This window comes from Hesperophylax consimilis, chromosome 27 (genome assembly GCF_061612785.1).
Source record: "Hesperophylax consimilis isolate HC1 chromosome 27, BYU_Hcon_1.0, whole genome shotgun sequence".
Lineage (NCBI taxonomy): Eukaryota > Metazoa > Arthropoda > Insecta > Trichoptera > Limnephilidae > Hesperophylax > Hesperophylax consimilis.
The window spans coordinates 14,511,299-14,534,355 of NC_142862.1; the positions used below are offsets into that span (position 1 = coordinate 14,511,299).

Genomic DNA, 23,057 nt, shown 5'->3' on the forward strand with positions numbered 1-23,057 from the left:
CTCGTTATAAGTATGGAGAAAGATATTCGGAAACAGTACATAATAATAAAATAAAACAATTTAATTTAAGTTCAGCGCTTAGGGGCCGTTCAAGTATTACGTAAGCAGATTTATTACAATTATTTACCCCCTCTTCCCCCTTGTCACCAAAAGTAAGCAAAGCTCTTACCCCCCCCCCTCCCATGCTTACGTAAAAATTGGTACCTACGTATTAATTATTTGTGGGAATCCCCGAATATGTATTCGGTTTTCAAACATAGACAATGTGTGGGTTGCCAATGTGTAAAAAAAAAAAATAACTACTGCTGAGCAGTGCTGATGTAATCACTATCTCGACCCCCCACCCCCCATGTCATCAAAAATAAGCAAAGCAAAGACCCCCCTGCCCCCCTATAGTGCTTACATAATACTTGAACGGCCCCTTACGTTAGGAAAAATGTCAATAAGGATAAACGTAACATACGTTATAAGTTTTTTTATGTGAAACCGCATAAGAGTCCAAACTGCTCCCAACCATCGGGAGTCAGTGAGACTATAGCATCCCCAATCGGGGTATGTTGTGAGGTTGAAGGTAGTGTGGAGGGGAAGGAGATGGAGAGGAGGAAGGTGGGGAAGTATCTGGCTATTCAGATCTGGTCACCAAACACGGCAACGTTTCAATTCTGAATGGTGGTCTTACACCAGGGCGATACTGAGAGTATCTTCCACTCTGGGAGGTGCCGCAATTATACTATGTATTTTGTTAAATGAGTAATTTATGAAATAAGATAAAAATGATCAAATAAATTAACTTGCGCACGGTGGGATTTGAACCCGCGACTTTCCGCTTGCTAGTCGAGAACCTTACCCCTCGACCACGGAGTCCATCATAGATGGCGATAATTTACATATTTTATTAAAATACTCTTTTTTCAAGTCATGCTTTAAAATTATAGAAGAATTATTTGTTTGCGCCAGTATATACACAATATGAATAGATAGTTTTGTACCTATAAAAACTAATTTCTTTCAAGAAAGGCTTACACATATGCAATATTAGATTGAATCATCGATACAATACTGTAACTGCATGCATTTCTTGAAAGAATTGATTTTTTTTTACGGATAAAACTATTTATTCATATTATGTATGTAAGGGCGCAAACAAATAATTCGTCTTAAGGCGATGCACTACGTCGTGTAATATTTTGAATTGAGTCATTATCAATAACAACCCTTACGTAGATGGCGATAAGGTTTAAATTCCCGCTTAACACCATCCGCCTGTTTTGATTTATACAATAAAAAAACATGGCCAAAAAGTGCCTTTTATTTTATTTTGTGGATGTTCAGGCATAAATATTTAATTTTTTTTCAATCGTTTTATAAATAACTTAATTTGCCACATTATGCAATAAAATCATAACCGAAAATGGGTTCGTAAGTAGGAGATTTTGAACTTTAAAGCAGTTTTCAAAGGCCTTTACACTACTTTTTTCTGGGCTTATAAAAAGACTTATCTAAAAAATACTCGATAATTTCAAAGGTCAAGATGTATTTAATTAAAGCATCTGAAACATTTCTAGGTGACAAAATTTTCAAACCAAAAACACATGATTTTGCATTACTACGTATGGCATCGCCTTAATGTTTTAAAGCATAACTATTAATAAAAATAATTTAAAAACGCATAGATTATAACGGATGTTACATTTACCCTTAAATCCCTTATAGATAGTAACACAACATGCAATGCAATAATAAATTAACATAGTATGTAGGTCGCTGTGTGTATCATCACAATGTGTGAGGATTCACGTTTGGTGCACGCAGTGCGTCCACATACGCAAGCGTTGCAACCTTTGTTACATTGCATGTTGTGCTGCTAATATCTGTAGGCAGCTTAACAGAGGCTAGTCGATCAATGTTATAATTCAACATTACCTTTCATATCTAAGTATCCACAAATTGATCGGTGGGTCTGATTTATCTTCATCACTTATTATTTATTATTAATGGAGGTTTCAAAAAGTATGTTTTAAATTTTTCATGTCAACGAGGTAAACACATTTGATTATTTTAAAAATCTTATAAAAAAAAAAAACTATAATTTAATTAGAATAGTCCAATCACTAATTCCACTCAAAAGCGCGTGTAGCACAAAAAATAAAATAGTTATAATACCGTGTTTTGATCAAAGACGTTATTCCTCTATTTTGGATAAAAAATATAGGCCTTAGTGTAAGCGTAATCATGTGTAAACAATGACGTTACAATATATACATTCATATGGACGCGCTGTAGAAATCTCAAAGTTGAAAGCAAAAAATACTTCTATTATATTGCTTTCGATTTCGTAGTTTTGGTACTGTCTTGGGTCGTGTAAGGTTGTATGCTAGCACGTGTGTAATGAGAAAGTGTTTTAATTACTCGACAAAGACCAGAAAAAGCCAATAACATTCCATTTGTAAATACACATAAATTACTTATTATTGGCGATTATTATCAATAATACAATTGTTTCCCACTCAAAGATTTTATGTCGTTAGAAAAAATGTAAGACCGACTGGAGTATAGGTCTGCCAAGTCACTGCTGTCGAAGTAAACTTCACTGGTTAAATAGTCAAATCACCCTGTTTATTTATATGCTTGCGGTAAAACAACATACAAATCAGCAGTAACAACGAGTATCAACAACAATTGCCGCCATTTGCAAACTGTCGTTGCTCTATTATGGCACGGCACAGAACACTCGACACCTCAAAATCCATCAGGCGCCCAGGCCAGTACTCTAGTCGGCCTTGGGGTGGTATTCGACTTATGAATATGAAAACGCCGCACGGTCCTATAATTTATTTCATTCATACACATATTTTTTTAATGTCTATCTTCGTCATGCATGAACGTTACAATAAAGAATTTACTGGAAAATAAGAGTGTTTCTTACTTGCCACATTTTACCTTAATTTTGTGAGACAATTACAAGTCTAGATGTATTGTAACGTCATTAGTGTAAGCGTTGCACGGAGGTTCGAACAGCTAGGATTATTTTTGCTTTCCAAAAATGTGTGGAATAATGCCTTTGACCAAAACAGTCATATGTTATATTAATATTGTCAATAGAACTTCAATATTTTCTTATGTTTAATTAGATATTGTCTTTAGATTCTAATTCACTGCCATCGGGCCACTCGTGTTGTCTTTCTCACTATTTAAATTTCACAGTACTGGAGAATTCCGCTGGTCAGAGAGCCCGGGGGTCTATTACACCCCCAGTTTTGGAGAGCTTCATCGCAGAAGAGAGGATGAGGGATATATGGATGCAGCCTGGCTATTCACATCTAGTATACAGGCATTATCACAAAGGAAACTTTTTTCCACTTTTGACTCTACCCAATCAACTTGCTGTTGGGATTTCACTCCCTGCAGCTCAGAAGGGGAGAGGGAGGGACTGCCACGGCAACTTTGGAAACCATAAGTCCTATTGTAACAAGTGTAGCATAGACTGTTTCATCTTCATCCCTGTAGGACCAACCTGCCAATGTGAATACGGCTCTCCCTAAACCAGTTTCTGCTGGCGGTGCTGAATAGAATCACATATGATGTTGATATATTTGAGGTCAATGAGGAGAGTTTCAAAAGAGAAACCCTTTTGATTCTTGCAAAAATTTCTCCTCGTTGATGCGACCTGCAAGCTCTTGTCATCGCATAACTTCCCCCTGTTGAATGTTCTTCTAACATTCTTCTTCCATTTCAGGACAATCCCATGATCCACCAAGTCTTCTGCTGATTTGGATCTCTCATTTGATAATTTACCAATTGTAAGGGAAGAATGGCACTGTCACACTTTGAGGTGGCACCTTGAGGTGTAATCATGGAGCAACACCATGGGTGGCAGCCTTCAGTTTGCATCATCAGTGCTGGAAATAGTGGCCCTATGGGACGATACGGGTGACACCATGAGGTGACCTTTAGTTTGCATCATCTGTGCTGGAAAGAGTGGCACTGTGGGGTGACACGATGGGATGAAACCTTGGCGTGACACCATGAGGTGAACTTCAGTTTGCATCATCCGTGCCGGTAAGAGTTGCACTGTGGGGTGACACGATGGGATGACACCTCGAGGTGACAATATATGTGAAACCTTGGGGTGACACTTTGGGGTGATATCACAGTGACACCATCCCTCAGTTCGCATCACTTGCCACACACCAAGAGGTATCAACTTGTAACGTCGCACTAAGAATCACCGCCAAACTCCAGCGGACTTACTCCTCAGGGCGTGTGAAGAAGCGACCGCGCCGGGACTGGCGATATGGGACTCGGTGCTACTGCTAATCGGCGTACACGATGAACTGGCGCGAGTCTTCAGGCGACTCGAGCTGCACAAACTGTGCGGTGCCGCGCGAGTCATAGCCACTGATGCGGCTCATGCTGCTACTGCCGCGGGATCTGTAAAACATTGATAAATATAAGCATACTGCTGAAAGCTACATTCAAACCTTTACCACTTTCTTATGAACCAAGCGTCTCAACGGATGGTCCAAAACTGTTATGTACAAATGCTAAAATAATACATAAATAGCACATTGTAAAAAATTATGAATGCTGGTAGATATTTGCAAAGACAGGATTGTACTCTATTAGGATTGTACTATTGTGATATGACACTAGAGTCTCACCAAGTGGAACTGTTTATTTAGTTCAATGTTAATTACAGTAATTGAGAATATTTCGACCACAGTGCTAGGCATATGACCGCGTTGTGGTGGTCGATTATATATTAAGTACATTAAAATAATGTAAAAGAATATATCAAGTATGAAATGTAGAAGAATTTAAAAGAAATAACTGTGACATCACCATTTAGAGAATGTTGTGAGGATGAACCAATGGGTTTGTGAGAGACATGGAGGGAGATTGGGAACAGTGGTGGCTTTTTACTTTTTAGTCTGCTAGAGTGCTAACATTGAAAAATAAGATTATTTAAACATTATTGATGTCGTTGTGGCAGAAAATAATATTATTGTATTTTATTCGTTTTTATTGTAAGATTTTTAGGAAATCGTGCAGAGCACCGTCAAACTGATAGCTACTGAAAATCTTTATACAATAAACTGAAGTTTTGATAAAAATTTTAATAATTTAATTCATTCATCTTTATTTAAACAAGACTACAACACAACATTACAATAAAAACATTTAAATCAACAAAGTAAGTACCTTTGGTAAAAAATTAGTTTTAAAAAAATTATATGAATTGTTGATTGATCGATTTGTCTTGGCTGGTGAACCAAAACTTTGTGTTCAATTTATATTTAGCGTAATTTGTGTTCTGTCTAGCAGTTGTTCTAGAAAAGCAAGCCAGTCTTTCAGCTAAACAAATCAATAATTTGGAATTTTATCTGATCACTCAAAAGTAGTTGTTGGGAAGTGGCCTATAAAGAAATATAACGCTAGGAATATATCAAATTTATTTTAATTCTGAAAGTGAAAACGCCAAAATTTTTTAAAGGCTTGTATTTGCTCTCACTGGGAATTAAACTGGCAAACTCTCGTCACAGAGCAGAGCCAAGGATCTAAACGCTCTGTCGCAGAGCACTTATATGATTTACATTTTATTTTAAAACATTTAACTCACCTTCATATTATGAAATAAATATTAACTTACTTGGCTTTGGCGTGTGTTAATATGTGTGACTTGAGGTTGGTGCTCTGTGCAAATTTCTTGTTGCAGCCGTCAAATGGACAAACGTACGGACGGTCACCCGTGTGAATGCGCACATGCGTCCTGCAATCAAAATAAAATCATGTCAACCCCGTCTAATGCAATCGGTCGTACCAAATAAAGTGTTGAAAACCCTGAAAGCCCAGTGGGCCGTCGCATGCAGTTAGGAAATGCAACTCTAGAAGGTGGGCCTTTTTGGACATTGCCCACCTAAGTAGCGCAGGACAGGCGCTGTGTCGAGACAATGGGTCCCCGACTCCAATAGAATAAGGGACAATAAACATTTATGTAAAAAAATAATAAATTTATCTAAAAACAATTTTGTGTTTTTAAATAATAAATAAATTGAATTGAATTTGAATGAGAAGAATTGTGTAAGGCACAGGTGTGTGTTAGAAGATGTAACTTCAAAACCAGTTTATTTATTATGTGGAAGTGTGGCAGGCTATATGGTTCTCAATATAGACAATTACTTTCATGGGAATTTTCGACGCTCTGTAGAGAACCCGTGTATACAGCGCGGATTTAAACTGTACACACTAAAGTTTAAATTTAGGCTTGTGTGAAAGAACTGAGAAACGTGTTTGTAGCTGCACTATGAATATATGTCGTTGACACATACATGAATTTCGGTGAAACTCTCTTAAAAAGTTTCAAAGGGACTGGCAAAAAAAAAACTTCTTAAGCAGGAAAACCTGTGGGATAAATTGGGCCATTTCCAGATACAGTCTTCAAGGAACCGAAAAAACCAAATTTCTAAGCTTTAAACTTCTTAAGCGCAAGTTAATGATCTATTAGGCTTAGCACACACTGCGATTAAACGCAGCGGTTTTGGAATATCTGAAAACGCCATCTGCAGTGCGTGTTTTAACCCAGTTTGGCATTTTCAGCTATTCCAAAAGCGCTACGTTTAATCGCAGTGCGTGCTAAGCCTAAACCTCTGGAAAACCGTTTGTGCACCGGTGACAAGAATTTTTTCATATGCGATTAAAATCTGTATGCATTGAGAAAGTGCATAAATTTTTAAATTTTCCATTTAAACAGAATGGCTTGCGCTTGAAACACTTTAGAGTTCATTATAGATTTCAAGCATTAGCCCCTCGGAAAGGGTCTGGTGTTCCAAAGGTTAACCTGATCTACCGGCTGTCACACGTGTGATCCATCAGCGGATATCGCCGTACATGAATGTTGCGCCCGTGGAACTTCCATAAGAAGGATCACTAAAAACATACATTGTGTCAAAATGTGCCGCATGATAGAATAGTTTGCATTGAGGTCACCATTGTAAAGATTAACCTTTTAAATGCCAGTAGGTAGAAGTGTAGCTGTGCACAGCAGGCCAAGAATGCGAGTTAACTCGCTCTTGGCACAGAAGCGGTTAAGAGTCCATTTAAGAAAAAATGTCACCATATGATGATTGGATTGAAGATTTTTAAGATCTCCTGACCATGTAATAGCTTGTCAAGTTCCTACGTGTGTTGCTCAATGTTTCTACAGATCACCGGATAAAACAGAACATGATAAAAGTTTATGTTAGGTTACTTTAGTTTTGTCATGGTACCAATTCCACCATACAAGGAGAAGAAAAATGATGAGCTCACCGCAAATTAAAGTCTAGCGAGAATCTCTTCCCGCAGCCCTCGAAGGTGCACTGGAATGGCTTCTCGCCCGTGTGAACCAGCTGGTGGCGTTTCAGCTTTGAGGATTCTACAAAAGCCTTGCCTGCAACACATTTACAACAGAATATTATAACCAACTTCATTAAACTGAAAATAAAAGCTATTATAGCTAGATCGTAAGTCTCTTGCTATGCGCAGAAAGGGCGTGGTTTATCGGTAGTTCTCCAGCGCACATTAATGGCTTGCTGCACCACAATCGTCGCTCGTACCTCCCCTCGTTATATGTATTATATCGCTAGCATGGAACGATATTTTATTTTTCAAAATCGATCAAAATCTGGTACGGGTCGAGAATCAGTATTCCAACCCAATTTCAAAATTTAATAATATCACTGATCATCAATTTTATGATATTGGAAACATCACAACTTAATAGTTATTATTATCACTATACACTTCCTATTAGAATTCACACATTGGGAGAGGGTAGGAATTAAAATAATAGAGTCAAAAGAAGATATGGCATGGAAACGTGCCGACTGTTACCGAGCTATGGCCAAATTGCACTGACTGTCAATGCGGCTAGGCAATCAAAGCTATTCGTTTGGTGTGTAGTTAGAAACAAAGGCGGGGTGCCGCTGAACGTTGAACACGGTAGAACCGTGTTGACGAAATTTTCGTGGATGCGTTTCCATACTAATAATGGTTCATGGCCCACCTCCATTGTTTCTACTGTGTTATGAATAGATTTGATGAAGGTGACTGGGTGACTTACCGCATTCAGCGCAGACGTGAACGCGCGGTCCGTGCGTGTGCAGGTGCTTGCGCATGGCGCTGTTGTCCCGGAACATCTTGGTGCAGCCCTTGTGGGGGCATGCTGCCACACCCGCGCCACCCAAACAACAAACAACAACCATATTTAATACAATATCACTCATTACATTATGCACACGTTTTACATCAAATAGAAATGTGCATCACCTCGGAGTTGCCACGAGAGAGGGAAAGTGTGGCAAGTTGGAAAAAATAATAAAATGGAATAAAGCGCAAAAGAGCAAGCTCTCTCGCACAATGGTAAAATTAGGTTTCAAATATTGGTTTAACAATCGCCAATATTGTCTTCAATATTACTAATTTAGTTATTACTCATTAAGTTATTCCAAAAGATAAAACATAAATACGTATATAATTTAGTGTAACTTTAATGTCGGAATAGGTATCACAAATACAAACGCAGCCCAAGTTGGTTATAACGAGCACGAGGAGACCGACTAAATTTGCTGCTTGTAGCCGTTAATCGTTTCCAAATCGGTTAAGTCGTATCTACCTACCTACCTGCCTCTACTATCAATATATTCGCAAAAGTACAGTATATTTTCAAAATAGGAGTAGGTTTACTTATTAAAAAAAATAATTAGAAAAAATACTTTTCATTTCTCAAATTTATTATCAATGATTGTTTTAAATATTTCGCTTTCATGCTTCTTTCTCAATTTCCTCGTCAAAACAATCTACTCATTATAACTATCATCACTCTTTTACTTTATATCAAATCATCAACTTATTATCACTACCTTGTGCATACTGTACCTACCGCTTGTAAAATAGCACTTGTCATAAATAACTAGCTTGCTGGATTGTTTTGGTTTTTTAGCTGTAAAATTTTACTTGTCACAAACAAGTGATACACAACCCGAGGCCTCATTCTTGTGGCCCGCATGTCAATTTCATACGGCCCACATTTGAAGAACCAGTTTGCATAACACGAAATCTAAAAAAATCTCTTGTATATCGCTGTCAACCCCCTCTGTTGAAAAAGTTGTGCATCATTTGCATTTGCAGGAATGTAAGTACTCGTAACTCGTAACTATGTACCGTCATAATCATATTTATTGTTTTTTAAAACAAAATTCACAATGAGGTGTAATACAAAGAAGACATAAAAAGGGAACAAATTTTGGAAGCTCAAATTTCGCATGCCTTTTGCAGATTTCATGAAAATTTTACATTATCTAAATATCTATCTATATAAATCTTACACAGGTAGTGCCATAACAATATGTATCCGTCTGTGGCGGCCGCTAATTCCATCTAAAGGCGTGTATATATTTGATGCCCAATGCAAAACGATGTGTTGGATAGTACCTACCTGCTTACAGCGTTACTACCTACGTTAGTACTTTGCGTGTGTTTGGATTCGACGGCGTTCACCAGAAGGATCTAGTCTATCGCTTAGGCAATATTACAGCACCGCTGAACAATCTGGATTATGCGAGGGTTCGTCAATTTATCGGTAGTTTCGCGAACCTTCCACCGCCGAGTTATTTAAAGCTACCCGGCGCGGAACAGTACAGTACCAGCAACCTTGACACCGATACCGAGTTAATTGCCTACGTTACACACGTGAAATTATATCTCGAACTTTCCCTTGTAAAAAATTCTGCTTGTGTTTCTACGTTTATTTTTGGATGCATTATAATAAACCGTTAGAACCAAATTGAGTCGTAATTTATTAATATTTAAGAACACAAACTATAACGACACGTCCATAACAAGATAGGAAATTCTTGAATAATTTCCAACTATTTTTTCAGACCCAAGGACCTGCTGTATTCAGAAATTGTTTTTACAAAATTATTTGCTCATTATATCAGCGAATCGACCTCGTTATAACAGCCAACAATTATATGAAGAGGCTGAACTAAAACATTGTTTGTAATTGCTCATTATAGCCGTGATCGTTATAACCAAGTTCGACTGTATTGTAAAACCAGTATTTAAAAAAGAAAATTTACAATCATACAAAAGTATGATAAAATTAGCGGTACGTATCTATTATTGTTTGCGAGTACAGGGCGGTTAAGCAACTGACCTATAGTCCTGTCGAGGCTGTCTTGCGGCTGTTTTTTCACACGCACCCTGTGGCCGGGGCGTGCAAACTCCGCTAGCTGCTTTGGGTCTGAGAGGTCTAAACCTGAAAACAGAATGAGATTAATGGTTGGAAGTGGGTTCTTAACTATTTATTTAATAACCTTATCTACATGGCTGCCACATATGCAGGCTATCCCCGTACGCAAATATCTCACATATGTGATCCGTGAAAGTTCAGTAAAGCACAATGAATCACACAGTTAATCTTGAGTTAGATCATATTAAAAAATAATAATAATTTTGTGATGTCTCTGTGAAACTCCGCTTTAACTGGAATTTGCTTTGAATTTCAAAATTAGAACTGATTGTCGGAACAATTCAGACAACCAAAAAGTAGATACCAAAATTATTTTATTAGTGAATAATTCTATATTTTCAATGTGTATCTCTTTTGTTAAAATTTTGACATATGTTGTAATTTTTATAGTTTACTTTTGGAAAATGGTGTTCATTCGAAATGAAAATTTCTTATCGTCTTTTAAAATGCAATAATTCTGAAATAATTTTTTTTTTTAATAAATACTTTCAGCTTCACAAATCCTGCAATTATGATATCCCATGATTTTTCATGGGTGTGCACTAGATCATAATGTAATATGTGTGCTATAATAAATGAACAAAGGTATGAAAACACTAGGCTTCGTATTAAGAACAACTAAAAACTTTAATTCTTTACAAGCCATTAAACTATTATACGTATCTCTAGTAAGAAGTCTAATTGAATATAACTCAGTAGTTTGGTCTCCATCTTATAAAATTCACATTAACAACATTGAGCGAATACAAAAAAAATTTCTACGTTTTATAAATTTTAAATTAAATATCCCTGTCGAAGACTTAAAATACAATTTCTTATTAAATACTCTAAAAATATATACATTAGAAGATAGACGTAAAATAAACGATTTAACGTTCTTATTCAAAATACTTAACTCTAAATTCGACTGTTGTGAACTCCTGCAACTTATAAACATACATACACCCACAGTAACAACACGACAAAATACAATATTCTACAGCAGCACACATAAGCGTAACTACATTGCCCACTCTCCGATACAACGACTTCACACCATGGGAAATCATTACTTGGGTGACGTTGACATATTCAATACCAACTTGGCAAGTTTTGTGGATCATTTAAAACATTTATTTCAACAAATAGCTGTAATTTTCTCTTTTTGTTTCTTGTGTTTGTATGACTTGTTGCATAGCTTTTATCAAATGTAATTTTATTCTTATTTTTTATGTTTGAAAGTATTTGTCAAATTAAAATTATACTACCAACCATGTAAAAACCCTCCGGGCGTTAAATAAATAAATACACAAAAATATTTGTTATGATTGAATGATTAAGGAAAAAAAAAAAAAAAAAATTTATATAAATAGGGTGTATAGGCACGTACCTGACAAACTTTAACCAGCTACTCCTTAGCACATTTGGAGTAAAAAATGTTATGGGCACTTTGCTGTCTGGTAATTTTTTTTTTCAATTAAAAAAAAAAATCCACACTCCCGTCACTGTCATTGGCATTGTTTCTCGTGTTCAACAGCTGTTATTAGCAAGTGTGTTCGCTCTTTCATACACACTAAATAATAATAGTTAAAAATGAGACAAATGGTGCCATGCCATTTTGTAGTGATTGTAAAAGCGCGCCAATGTAGGTAAGTACGTACATTATTCAAAGAAACTCGAATAATATATTGCCAGATGGGTTTTCAAACATTGACAAAGGATAAAACATTAGTGACATGTGGTGAAAATAAGAATGTAGTAAATTTTTTATTAAAAAAAAAATGGTACCGAACAGCAGTGCCCATAACATTTTTTACTCTGAATGTGCTAAGGAATAGCTGGTTAAAATTTGTCGGGTACGTGCCGATACACCCTGTATATATATATATTGTGACTTCTCAAAACAGCGCCCCTGTCTGTACAGTGTAAAGATAGAGGAACTATCGTCACCCGGTTGCGCAGCATTGTAAGGTGGGTTAAGGTAGGAATTTATTGATGGGAGTCTTGAAGAGGCCCGGAGTATACGAAGGAGGAAAAGCAGATGATATGATCTTGCATGGTCACTAACCAGGTATTCCATCAGCGGGTATTTTTTTCCCAGTCATATATTCCGTATAGTCGGGGTCTGGCTCCGGATTGGATCCCTCATCTAGAAAACAACATAAAAAAACTTTAGTTAATTATACCATAAAACCCTTTTAAGTTTCCGCCTACAAATATTTCTGTACAAAAACTGTTTTAGGTCCGGTGTATAATGAATTAATTCATTTTCAATTTTCTACTAAGGTTTAATGAATATTTAAGAAATACACAATTGTGACAATTGGAGCAACCTTGACAAAGGTAATAAATAGCTAGTTGTAGGTACAGATTTACTTAATATAGTAGTCACGATAATCCAAAGTAATGAAAAAGAACACTTGTTGAGACTCTCAAAGCATTTGGATTACAGGAACAGGGTTTTCCAATAAGAGGTGTTATTTTGATATTCAATTGTAAAAGATCAAGGGTTTCGTTGCTTGTGTGGCACGTAGCGCTGTCTTGTTGAAAGTAAACGTTGTCCAGATCAATACCATCCAATTCCGGCCATAAAACATCATTAATCATCTCTCGATAGCCCAATCCATTCACCGTAACTGTTGATCCAGCCTCATTTTCGAAAAAGTAAGGTCCAATGACTCCGCCGGACCATAAACTGCACCAAACAGTCACACGTTGAGGATAGAGAGGCTTTTCAACAATAACTCTAGGGTTTTCCGAGCCCCAGATGCGACAATTTTGCTTGTTGACGAAGCCACCGAGGTGGAAATGGGCCTTATCACCCAAGATGATTTGCATTTGATTCACTCAAGTGAATTTTAATAATTTCAATGCGTTGTTGAAGCGTGTATCGTTCCATTTTTATTAATGGCGTAGTTTCTACTTGTCAAATGTCAAAAAATGACAGCTTCAAAAGTAACATCTACCGAAATAGCGGGCTATTCAAAATAACACCTCTTATTGGAAAACCCTGTAGTATGTTAGATAGAAATATAAAATTGCTCAAATCTTACGAGACAATAAAGCGATCGTCTCTTTCGGAAGTGCAGCGTCGTTACCCTGATCCACTCCTCCGGATGAAGCCCTCAAATCCAAATTTAAGTTTTGTATGAAAAGGCAGCGCAGCTGTTCCCCTTAAGGGCGTGAGCACACAGAGAGCGGTCAGAGTTCTGCGTTCTAGTGACCGTTGACCGCTCAAGAGTTCCAACGCACACAAGCGGCGTTCAAATTCTCGCGTTCTAGTTTCGTTTGGGTCTTTGCATATGCAACATGTCACTAGAAAGTTCATCATCCGTGAAAATATATTGCTCTTGTGGAGCTTAACAGAAAAAAAAGAAAAGAAAGTATTGGGTGCACCCAATCAACACAACGCGAGAAGAACAAGGCGAATTTACTCAAAATAAAATTTACTTAAAATTTAAATTTACTAGTAGCAATGTCAAACCAAGCTTCGACTTTTTTTTTCGCGTTTTTTATAATTTACATCACTTAAATCGTATAACAAACTCCTTTCCCTAACCAATTCAATTAACTTTTCTGTGTTTGTAACCTCAAACATCGCGGCGTTCTGGCGTTCTCTGCCTCGGCGGCAAAAGAACTCTTAGAACGCGGCGTTCCGTTTTGACCGCCGCGGTCTGACTGCCCGCTGTGTGCGTTGTTGTTATAGTATCAGTACATTCTAATGAACGCTGAACGCGGAACTCGGAACTCCTGACCGCTCTCTGTGTGCTCACGCTCTAATGTGTTTACATATTTATAAAAATTGCGTATATCCTGTGTAATTTCCCCAGGATAGCTACTTGTATTCAGAGAAATGTTTTTTCTCTCTCGAATGCTATATATATAATATTATATACCTACATTGAAAAAATACAAAAATATTTTTGAGTTTCATTATACAGTGGGTGGCCAAATTATTAGTTACATGTGTAAAAATTATTCTCAGTTTGTAGCTGTATAACATTTTTAAAGATCTAGCGGGAAATTCTACTTTTCACAATCCTAACTAATATTATAAATGCGAAAGTGTGTTTGTTCTTCTTTCGCGTCGCAACGGAGCGACCTTGACGTGTATGGAGACGACAAGATATATTACCATCATCCTCTCCGGTGGCCCACATGGTGACGCTGAACTCCCCCTCCATGGTCTTGATCTGCACCTGCTTCTGCTCCCAGCGGCGAGCGGGGGCCTGACCGGCGCGGACTGTGGCCACACCCCCACCCGCCCCCTCTGCCTGCACCTGCAGCCCCCCCACTTGCTGGTGCGAAGGGTGCAGCTGTTGCTGGACATGCTGCTGCTGTTGCTGCTGCTGGTGGGATCTAGAAATAGAGATGGCATGTCAATTAGCGATGGAATGTTAACCAGGAGATAGTATGTCAATGTAGAGATAGCATGAAAATAGATGTGGTATGCTAACCAAGAGATGTTATGACATAAGTTTTACCTTTGTGTCCTCAAAAATTTTAACTAGTAGTTATGTAAATAGTCCTCGCGTCCAAAAAAGTAGGGTAATTGCTCCTCCATCTCCTCGTAATCACCTGATATTATGTAGTCCAGGCGCCGTATAGACGGTGCAGAGCGGGTCCATGCCCACCTCAGTCCCCTCCTCCTCCAGCTGCTGCATCCCTATCACCTGCTCCTCCACCTCCTCGTACTGGTCCTCCGTTATGTACTCCTCGTACTGGGAGGTCTCGATCTCCTCATACTGAAATGGGATATATACGGAAGATAAGCATTACAATCGACCAACTTATACCTGGTTTTCACCCTTCAAGGTGTTCTAGGCCATCATTTCAAATTATGGAGAAAGGGAAGGTGAATTTACATATTGATTTTATTTAAATGGGCAAATTTCATAATTATATGGAAGATTGAAGTCGAGTTCAGACTTAGAAGAGATGCAATTTTAAATGGAGCGGAGGCAATTTTAGACAAGGCTTGATAGAAGAGAGGAGATTTGTTTAGAGAGAGACAGCCAAAAAATATGTGGTCTAAGCTTCGCATTTCTCGACAAATTCAAAAAGAAATTCCAGAATCCAGTTTGAAGGATCTTACGTAACAAGTTTTTATGCTTAAGAAGTTTTGTTTGTTTCAGTCCCTTAAATGCAATGCAAAAATGTAACAAAGAAACACATATGTATAAGGTTTTCCAAGACAGTTTTTTTTTTTACATCTCTTTGAAAAACTTTATTAGAGAGAGGGGGAGTATAATAAAGTAGTGAAGTAAAGTGTAACCTCGATGCCGACTTCATCGTCCCCCATTTCCACCATGCCGTCGGAGATCTCCACCTCGCACATGATGTCTGCCGCGTGCCCCGCCATGTCCTCCAGATCTGCAACAAACAATGCCAAATTATTACTGTACCATCCATTTATATGTCCACCCTAGCGGCGAATTAGAAGCCGCCTCACATCCAGGAGACCCTTTTGAACTGAAGGCGAAATTCTGTTTCTATCACGACACTCCCCCGAAGAGTCGTTGCGGACATGAAAAACAAGCGCTTTATTGTGGACCCAACTATAACTGCAAGGGCTCTCTGCCTCGGAAGACACGGACCTTACTAAACAGCATCCGGTGCAGTCACAGCCGTTGTGCACACCTGATGCATAAATGGGGTCTAAAGGATTCGGAATTGTGTGAATGCCGACATTTCAAACAACAGATTCAAAATTTGTAGAAGCATGTCCCCTTCATCTGTTCTCCGGAGGCACATCTACGCTAAAGTGACTCCCAATACAATCGACTGGCTGAACTGTAGGGGGGAGGCGAGATGGCAACACCATAGCTGTTGAATCAAAGTTCATTCGGCGGCTCCATCTCATTGAAGTGGTTGAGTGATGTCTGAAGAACCGCAAACGACTATGCAAAGAGCCGTAGTCTGCCGACCCATGGTCTAGTCAGTTCATAATAAGTTAGAGGCACAGACATAGGAATTAATAGACGAGAAGATAATGGCGAGGGGTAAAATCAACTGTTGAAGAACGAAGGGAGTGAAGCTGACTGTGATTCGTCAATAAATCAATTTGACAGTAAATAGGCATCTCGCATTATAATATCACCATTTACTTCTTAAAAGTAAAATCTGCTTTTGAATGAATAGACATTTTTACATGGGAGCGCAAATTACTCGCCACGTTATGAAGAGTCGAATATTTCGTTTTAAGTATTTAGTTAAGACACTTTTATAAATGTTCATAATTTACTTCCCAGCAACCAACCAGCTGTGTTTCGCGTCCAGACGTTTCTCGATGTGATAGTAACAACTGATTCATATTATACGATGTGAATATGCTTAAAATAAAGTAAAATAATGCTTATATATGGAATGTAATACGACAATTGGGTTTATTCTCTTTTTCACATCTATTTTTACAAGTTTTCATAGTACAAGTCAACATTTTGCCGTGTTATTTCGTAAAATGAACCGATGATGCCTCGACCATAGTTCGCACAAGAATGATGACGTCACGTTTTCAAATTTCACTTGAGGCCATACGCGAGCACAGACGGCTCCAATGGAACCGGTATGGGGAGTGGGGATAATACGCTTTTAATCACTTAGGGCAGGTCTACTAATATTCATATGTCTATGGTTAGAGGATTAAAAAATATACACAGGGTGTCCGGCGGTAAAGTGCACTAAATTCAGGAGGTGATTGTATGTGATAGAACAAGTAAAAACTTACTTGTATTATCACATAAATTAACTTTTTTCGAAATTCTAACTTTTGGTGGTACTTTTTAGGTATAAATTGGTCCTCCATGTGGGTCTTGCGTTATTATTGCGCTGTTGCCAAATCTACCGTCCCGCGCCCAAGAGCTGTCATTCCGTCAGTCCTAATTGCCGCGCTTCACGTCAACAACTTTTATTCACAAAGGATCTGATAATTTAATGTATCTAACAGTGTTTAAATTTAAAAACTTGATTGTTTTAATCCAAACTGATAATGTAGTGTGTCTTTATCTTGTGCATTTAAAGACTTACTTAAAAGAACATCTTTACTCAGTGCGTGTTTTCTCCAAAGATTTACCTCTACCATTGTGTTTATTTATGGGTAATTTTAATTACTGTGATAATGTCTGACTTCACCCACGAAGAATGGCCAGACATTCATTGTGTTTACGAGCTACGTGATGTAAATTACACATGGAAAGTGGACATTTTAAAAATTCATTTAATTATTCAAAAGCACTGACATTAGCAAGTACATATAAATGAAATAGTTAAATAATTTTATCGTTCAAAGTATTACTACATTTTGTTAATTTTAGTACAGTTCTCTTTTGAATTTGGTTTAAAACATACTAATTGTAGCATAATTGTAAACGTCAAACACTCGGCGTAATGCTATTGTTTACTTGCGTTTCAACTGATACGGGCCATTTACACCGTTGCCACCTCGTTCTCGGCAACTTTAGAGCAAATTTATCGGGAAAGTTTGTCCTCAGACCAAGGATTTTCAGTAGGTATGTCCATTTGTATGGGGAAAAAAGTTGGAATTTTGGAAAAAGTTGTTTCCCTTTTTTACTCCTACCTACAATGTAGGTAGGAGTAAAAAAGGGAATCGAATCCTACATGTAGAACCACCTCCCGAAGTTAGTGCACTTTACCCCCGGACACCCTGTATAAATATTTGTAGAGTGCCATTGAGGTGGTTTTTCACAAAAACGGCAATACAAATCATCCAAATATTATTATTATTATTTTGGATTCTTAGTTTGGTTTATATTTTTTTTATAGTAGTTGGAAAAATGGGAGGTTTTTTTTAATAAGGTTAGCTATTCCGGGGAAGCTTCTTACGATATAAACATGAAATATATGGTAAACAGAAAACAATCGCAAAAGAATAAATGATATATATAGTTCTTGTACCAATTTTTTGTGTACCAAGTGTTTTTTTTACTATACTTTATTTTTGTTTTTGCTAAAAGTGTGTATTTCAATTGAATCAAATTGTTAATTACGTACCCTCTCCCCCTGCTGTGTGTAATTTATCTAAGATATCTCAGTTATTTTCATTACAGTGTGTTTTGACATCTAAGATATCTCAGTTATTTTCATTACAGTGTGTTTTGACATCTAAGATATCTCAGTTATTTTCATTACGGTGTGTAAGAGATCAAAGATATCTCAGTTATTTTCATTAAAGTGTTTTATGTTTACTTACGTTTTTTTCTGTATGTAACATGATTTTTATGTGGAAACTTCACTGGTTAATTTATGGGATATTTTTTTTTATAATTAAATTTATCAAATCCTTACTGAGCCAGACTGGGTATATAAAGGGACAAAGTGCTTTACATGATTACTTAGAATTAAGTAGAATTGTTCAGTATTATGATTTAGATCAGTGCTTCGCAACCGGTGTGCCGTGGCACACTGATGTGCCGTAAGCCGGTTACAGGTGTGCCGCGGTCAAATTCAATATATTTGACATTTTACTATATTTCATTATGTATTTAATACACAATGACAAATTATTTTTCATAATATTGTCTATTTTTCAAAATTTAGTATAGAATTTTTGTAATATTCTGTGCTGAAATGGGAGCCGAATATGAATCCCTATTGTTTTATACTGAAATTTGTTGGCCATCCCGAGGCAAAGTTTTGGCTAGATTGTTTGAACTTCGTCACGAAGTGCGTGAGTTTAGTTTAAATCAAAATATGCACAAACTATATCAGCGCCTCGATGATGATTACTGATTGATTAAACTTGTTTACATGGCTGATATATTCGAGCATTTGAATGAACTTAATAAAAAATGCAAAATACAAATTACAAGGGTTGAAAAAAAATGTCGAGTTTGACAGAAAGAGTCGCAAAAAGGATGTTTGGAAATGTACCAAAGTACAATTGAAAACAAACAATTAATTGTGGATCTGGCCCAACAACATTTAATTATGCTTCAGCAGAAATTTGATCTGTACTTTTATTCCGTTAATACGGAACAATACGAATGGATTCGAAATCCTTTTGCAACCAATGCAATAAATTTTACGGAAGCACTGCCTCTAAATAATTCGAGAGGAATTTACAGATTTATATAATGACATGACTTTAAAACTTCACTTCTCCGAAGTTCCATTAGATGTTTTCTGGATTTACGTTATCTTATACGAATATCCTTGCATTTTGGAAAAAGAAATTTTAACACTACTTCCATTTTGTATCAATTTAATACCTATATATTTTAGTTTTTGGTATGCCGCGTAACTCTAGGAAGAATTTTGGTGTGTCTTAGGTGAGAAAAGGTTGCAGAGCACTGATTTAGATCATCAATTTCCAAGAAAGACCAATCAACCGATTTAAGCGAGTCACACATACCCGAGTAATCGGCAATTCTGAAATTATACCTTAATCTTGTAGGCTTCAGATTTTTTTCGCAAAAGTCTGTTATACAAATATTTAGTGGAGGATGATGGATGTCAGGGAGAATGATAACTTTACTCACTTTGATATATTGAGAATTGAAGAAAACGAGATCCAAAACACGATTGTTAATGTTTCTAACAAGATTATGTTGAGTTAAGTTTCAATATATTGACATGTCAAATATTTTTCACTTTCCGAGGCAGTTGTGTTACAAGTGTCGGACAATTCAGGGTCATGCAAATTCCAATTTACGTTTGGAAGATTGTAATCACCTACAGCAATAAATTTGGCTTCAGGATATTTGGTTTTAATTATTTCTATGTCTTCATAATGGTTTTTATATACAACAATTGGACGAAGGGCTCACTTTTACAATTCACCAATACAAACAATTGTACAATGTTACTGTTTTTTTGTGTTTAATTTCTTCAAAGTAAATTTCTTTTTTATTGCGTCGAAATTTTTATTTTATTTTATTTTATTTAATACATGTTACATTATTTTGAAATTTACATAAAGTAGATGTAATGAATCACCATACTAGGCGGCTGCCTGTTTCATGGTGAGTGTAATTACGTTGTATGAAATATAAAATCTATAATAAGAAATCTATAAATTAGTAACTATAGATGAAGCTAAAATTATGGGAAAATTGTAATAAAAAGTAGAAGATAGAAATTAGAAAGGAGAAAGAAGTAAATTAGCATTAGATTGTAAAAATGTACATAATTTTTAATATGTGTGCATGCAAGCACACATGTGTATATAGCAGCAGACATACCTATATACATATAACAACACATGTATACATACACCCATATGACGCATCCTCACGCATATAAACAATATATACACCTCTATCTGAGTACTTGGAATAGGCTACTGACACTATAACAATCACACATCAAAAAATCCCCGAGCGCTTTCCTGAAACTGTCGTATTTGGCTATTGATTTTATTTCTAACGTTAAATTATTGAATATTTTTGGAGCAAGAAAGTTAAATTGTCTTTGTGCCATTGAGGTTTTTATTGGGGGAATAGTATAATTGGATTTGTTGGAATATCTTATGGGTCGATTCAAAAATATTTTTTTTCATATGTTTGAATTTATAGTAGGAGGATATGTTTTTGACGTATAAGGATTTTATGTTGAGTACTTTGAAGTCGTTAAATAAGTCCTTCGTGGGGTGAATATAGTGTACTTTGTAAATAGTCCGCATTATCAATTTTTGAGCTTTAATTAATGGATCTAATATCGTGTTAGAGCAATTGTTAGCTGAGTCACTGAAAATTGTTAACAGTTCAGTTATCATAATCTTCGCTACTGTCATGTACTTTAGAGATTTTTCTTGTAAATCTATAGTGAATAAGAATAAAAAAAAATTAACGAGAAATAGATGCACTTGAATAGCGCTGTGACAAGCCTGCGGCGTAGCGGTCGATTGATTACAATGCGGTGACTCACTAACTGTGCAAAGTGCAATGTCAAAGGTATCCAAAAATATGATAATGTTTTGAGCTTCTTTACACTGAATAATGCACTAATCACTCTATTATCATCAAAATAACTTTTATCATCCACTCAATCAACACTATTACAGTCGATTGCTAACAGCGCGTTGGCTCCCAACTGTGCAATGTGTAATGTCAGAGGTGTTCATAGAAACGATAATGTTTTACAATTAAAATTGCACTAATCACCCAATTATCATTAATATAACTTTTATCATTCGCTCAATCAACACTACTACAGTTTTATGGTTTGTGAATTAGCTATTTACTGTAGTTAGACATACTTTTGACAGGAGCACTCAAACGCGATAGACTTGTGTTGTTGTTATTAATGTTTTTAATTTAATGTTATTATATAATGTTTTTAATATAATGATGGAATTTGGAAAGTCGAATCCCCGAAATGATTGTCCCTACATGGGTTTCATGGAGACAGGAAGGAGTATTTGCTTGTTCAGATCTAGTCAAAACATAATCAAAATCTAAAGCTGTTTCGATGCAGTGACCTTATCGTGTGTAAATATTTATATAATTATGAGGATAAAGTTCACACATAAATTACTGAAATGAGACCGAACATTACGTTTCAATGTTTACAAAGGTTATGAATTATGTTTTCATAATACTACAGGATTCGCTTGCATATGGATATCAAGTAAAGTTTTATTAACATCTATAAGATTCTTGATAAAATGATACGAGATATTACAAAAATTGTCTAAATAAAGGAAAAAAATACTCGAAATAAGCAACTTGCGAAGTGCGCTACAAAGTGACATAACAAAACTAACCGACTTAGCATCACGCCATTCAGTAAATATAGTTAATATACCGCCACACAACGCTTAGGAATGACATCACTGGTCTTGGCACACACACACACTTTGAATTATTCACATTCATACACCACAATGTATGAGAAATAAAATAAAGAAAAAATATCGTTCAACTTACTCGAAGACGTCAAAAGTGAGGCACGTTCAAAGTGATTTACCGGCGGTCGGGTCGCCTCGAATAATACAGATAAATATAAACTGGAACTACGCGTTAAATTAACATAAATCTAACGAAATGAGAACTCCCCGTTTGGTATTTCACTGTTTGAAATATAACATTTTGAAAATATACACAATACACAATAACATAGAAGTGTCAAATTGAACAGTGTACCGGTCTGAAATTATTCAAGTTTATTTATCTCTCGACAAAAGCTTTGGCCAACCAGACGTTTAGACTTAATTTTCTCGTTCGCTCCGACACTTTTCGACGCAATTATTTCGCCATGCCCCGGTCGGGGGGGCAGCGGACAAATTTTCAATAATATCGCGCAAGGAGATTTGAAATTTACGCGAAAATGTTTATAAAATATGTCCGACTAAATATGGCGTCCAAAGATGTCCGACAAATCCAACATGGCGATGCAAAATGGACGCTTCGAGGAGAATGGCGCTCGGCGGCGGAGATTACCGAACATTGCCGAACCGGGGAACATCAAAATACTGAAAATAACCGTTTCGACTTTTCGGCGCAGAGGCGCGCTGCGATCGACAACAGTGATGCCATATGATAAACAAATCAGACACTGTGGCAAATTATATATAATTTGTTTATTTATTTACGGCACAAGCACCTTTAAAAACACAGAATAAATAGTTACTATAATATTAGAATATGCACTTAACTATCCATCATGCCGCGGGCCGTTTCGCGGAAGGTATAGGCAAAGAGGATGAATCGCCACACAACTTGAAAATCCGACGTTATGGACAAGTTTATATGTTCCTACTTTATATTGTGTGTGAATTGATCATCAAATTATACAACAATTATTATCGACGTCCCTTTATTGCTAG

The 23,057-nt window shown here is 36.6% G+C and overlaps 1 protein-coding gene across 2 annotated transcripts; it reads right to left on the minus strand.

Annotated features, from left to right (window-relative positions):
* Window positions 1–202: 202 nt before the first annotated feature.
* LOC149410628 (uncharacterized) lies at window positions 203–22,778 on the minus strand. 2 transcript variants are annotated; one of them, XM_089648118.1, is made up of 10 exons: window positions 22,159–22,778; window positions 15,549–15,646; window positions 14,852–15,018; window positions 14,409–14,632; window positions 12,342–12,422; window positions 10,197–10,300; window positions 8,102–8,210; window positions 7,309–7,429; window positions 5,651–5,770; window positions 203–4,431 (listed from the first exon to the last, which is right to left on the minus strand). In XM_089648118.1, the coding sequence occupies exons 2-10, from the start codon at window positions 15,633–15,635 to the stop codon at window positions 4,314–4,316; spliced, it is 1,131 nt and encodes a 376-aa protein (XP_089504244.1). In that variant the 5' UTR covers window positions 15,636–15,646; window positions 22,159–22,778; the 3' UTR covers window positions 203–4,313. The 2 variants fall into 2 exon arrangements, with proteins under 2 accessions (XP_089504244.1, XP_089504243.1); XM_089648117.1 differs by having other exon boundaries at window positions 8,102–8,219.
* Window positions 22,779–23,057: the final 279 nt, after the last annotated feature.

Bases quoted from the DNA above. Each gene is read 5' to 3' on its own strand.
- LOC149410628 (XM_089648117.1), bottom strand. From the start codon at position 15,635: ATGGCGGGGCACGCGGCAGACATCATGTGCGAGGTGGAGATCTCCGAC. The intron at 12,423-14,408 runs GTAATATATCTT...GTTGTTTTCTAG, and splicing joins GGCCACCGGAGAGGATGATG to ATGAGGGATCCAATCCGGAG. The intron at 5,771-7,308 runs GTGAGCTCATCA...TTTTGATTGCAG, and splicing joins TCGCTAGACTTTAATTTGCG to GACGCATGTGCGCATTCACA.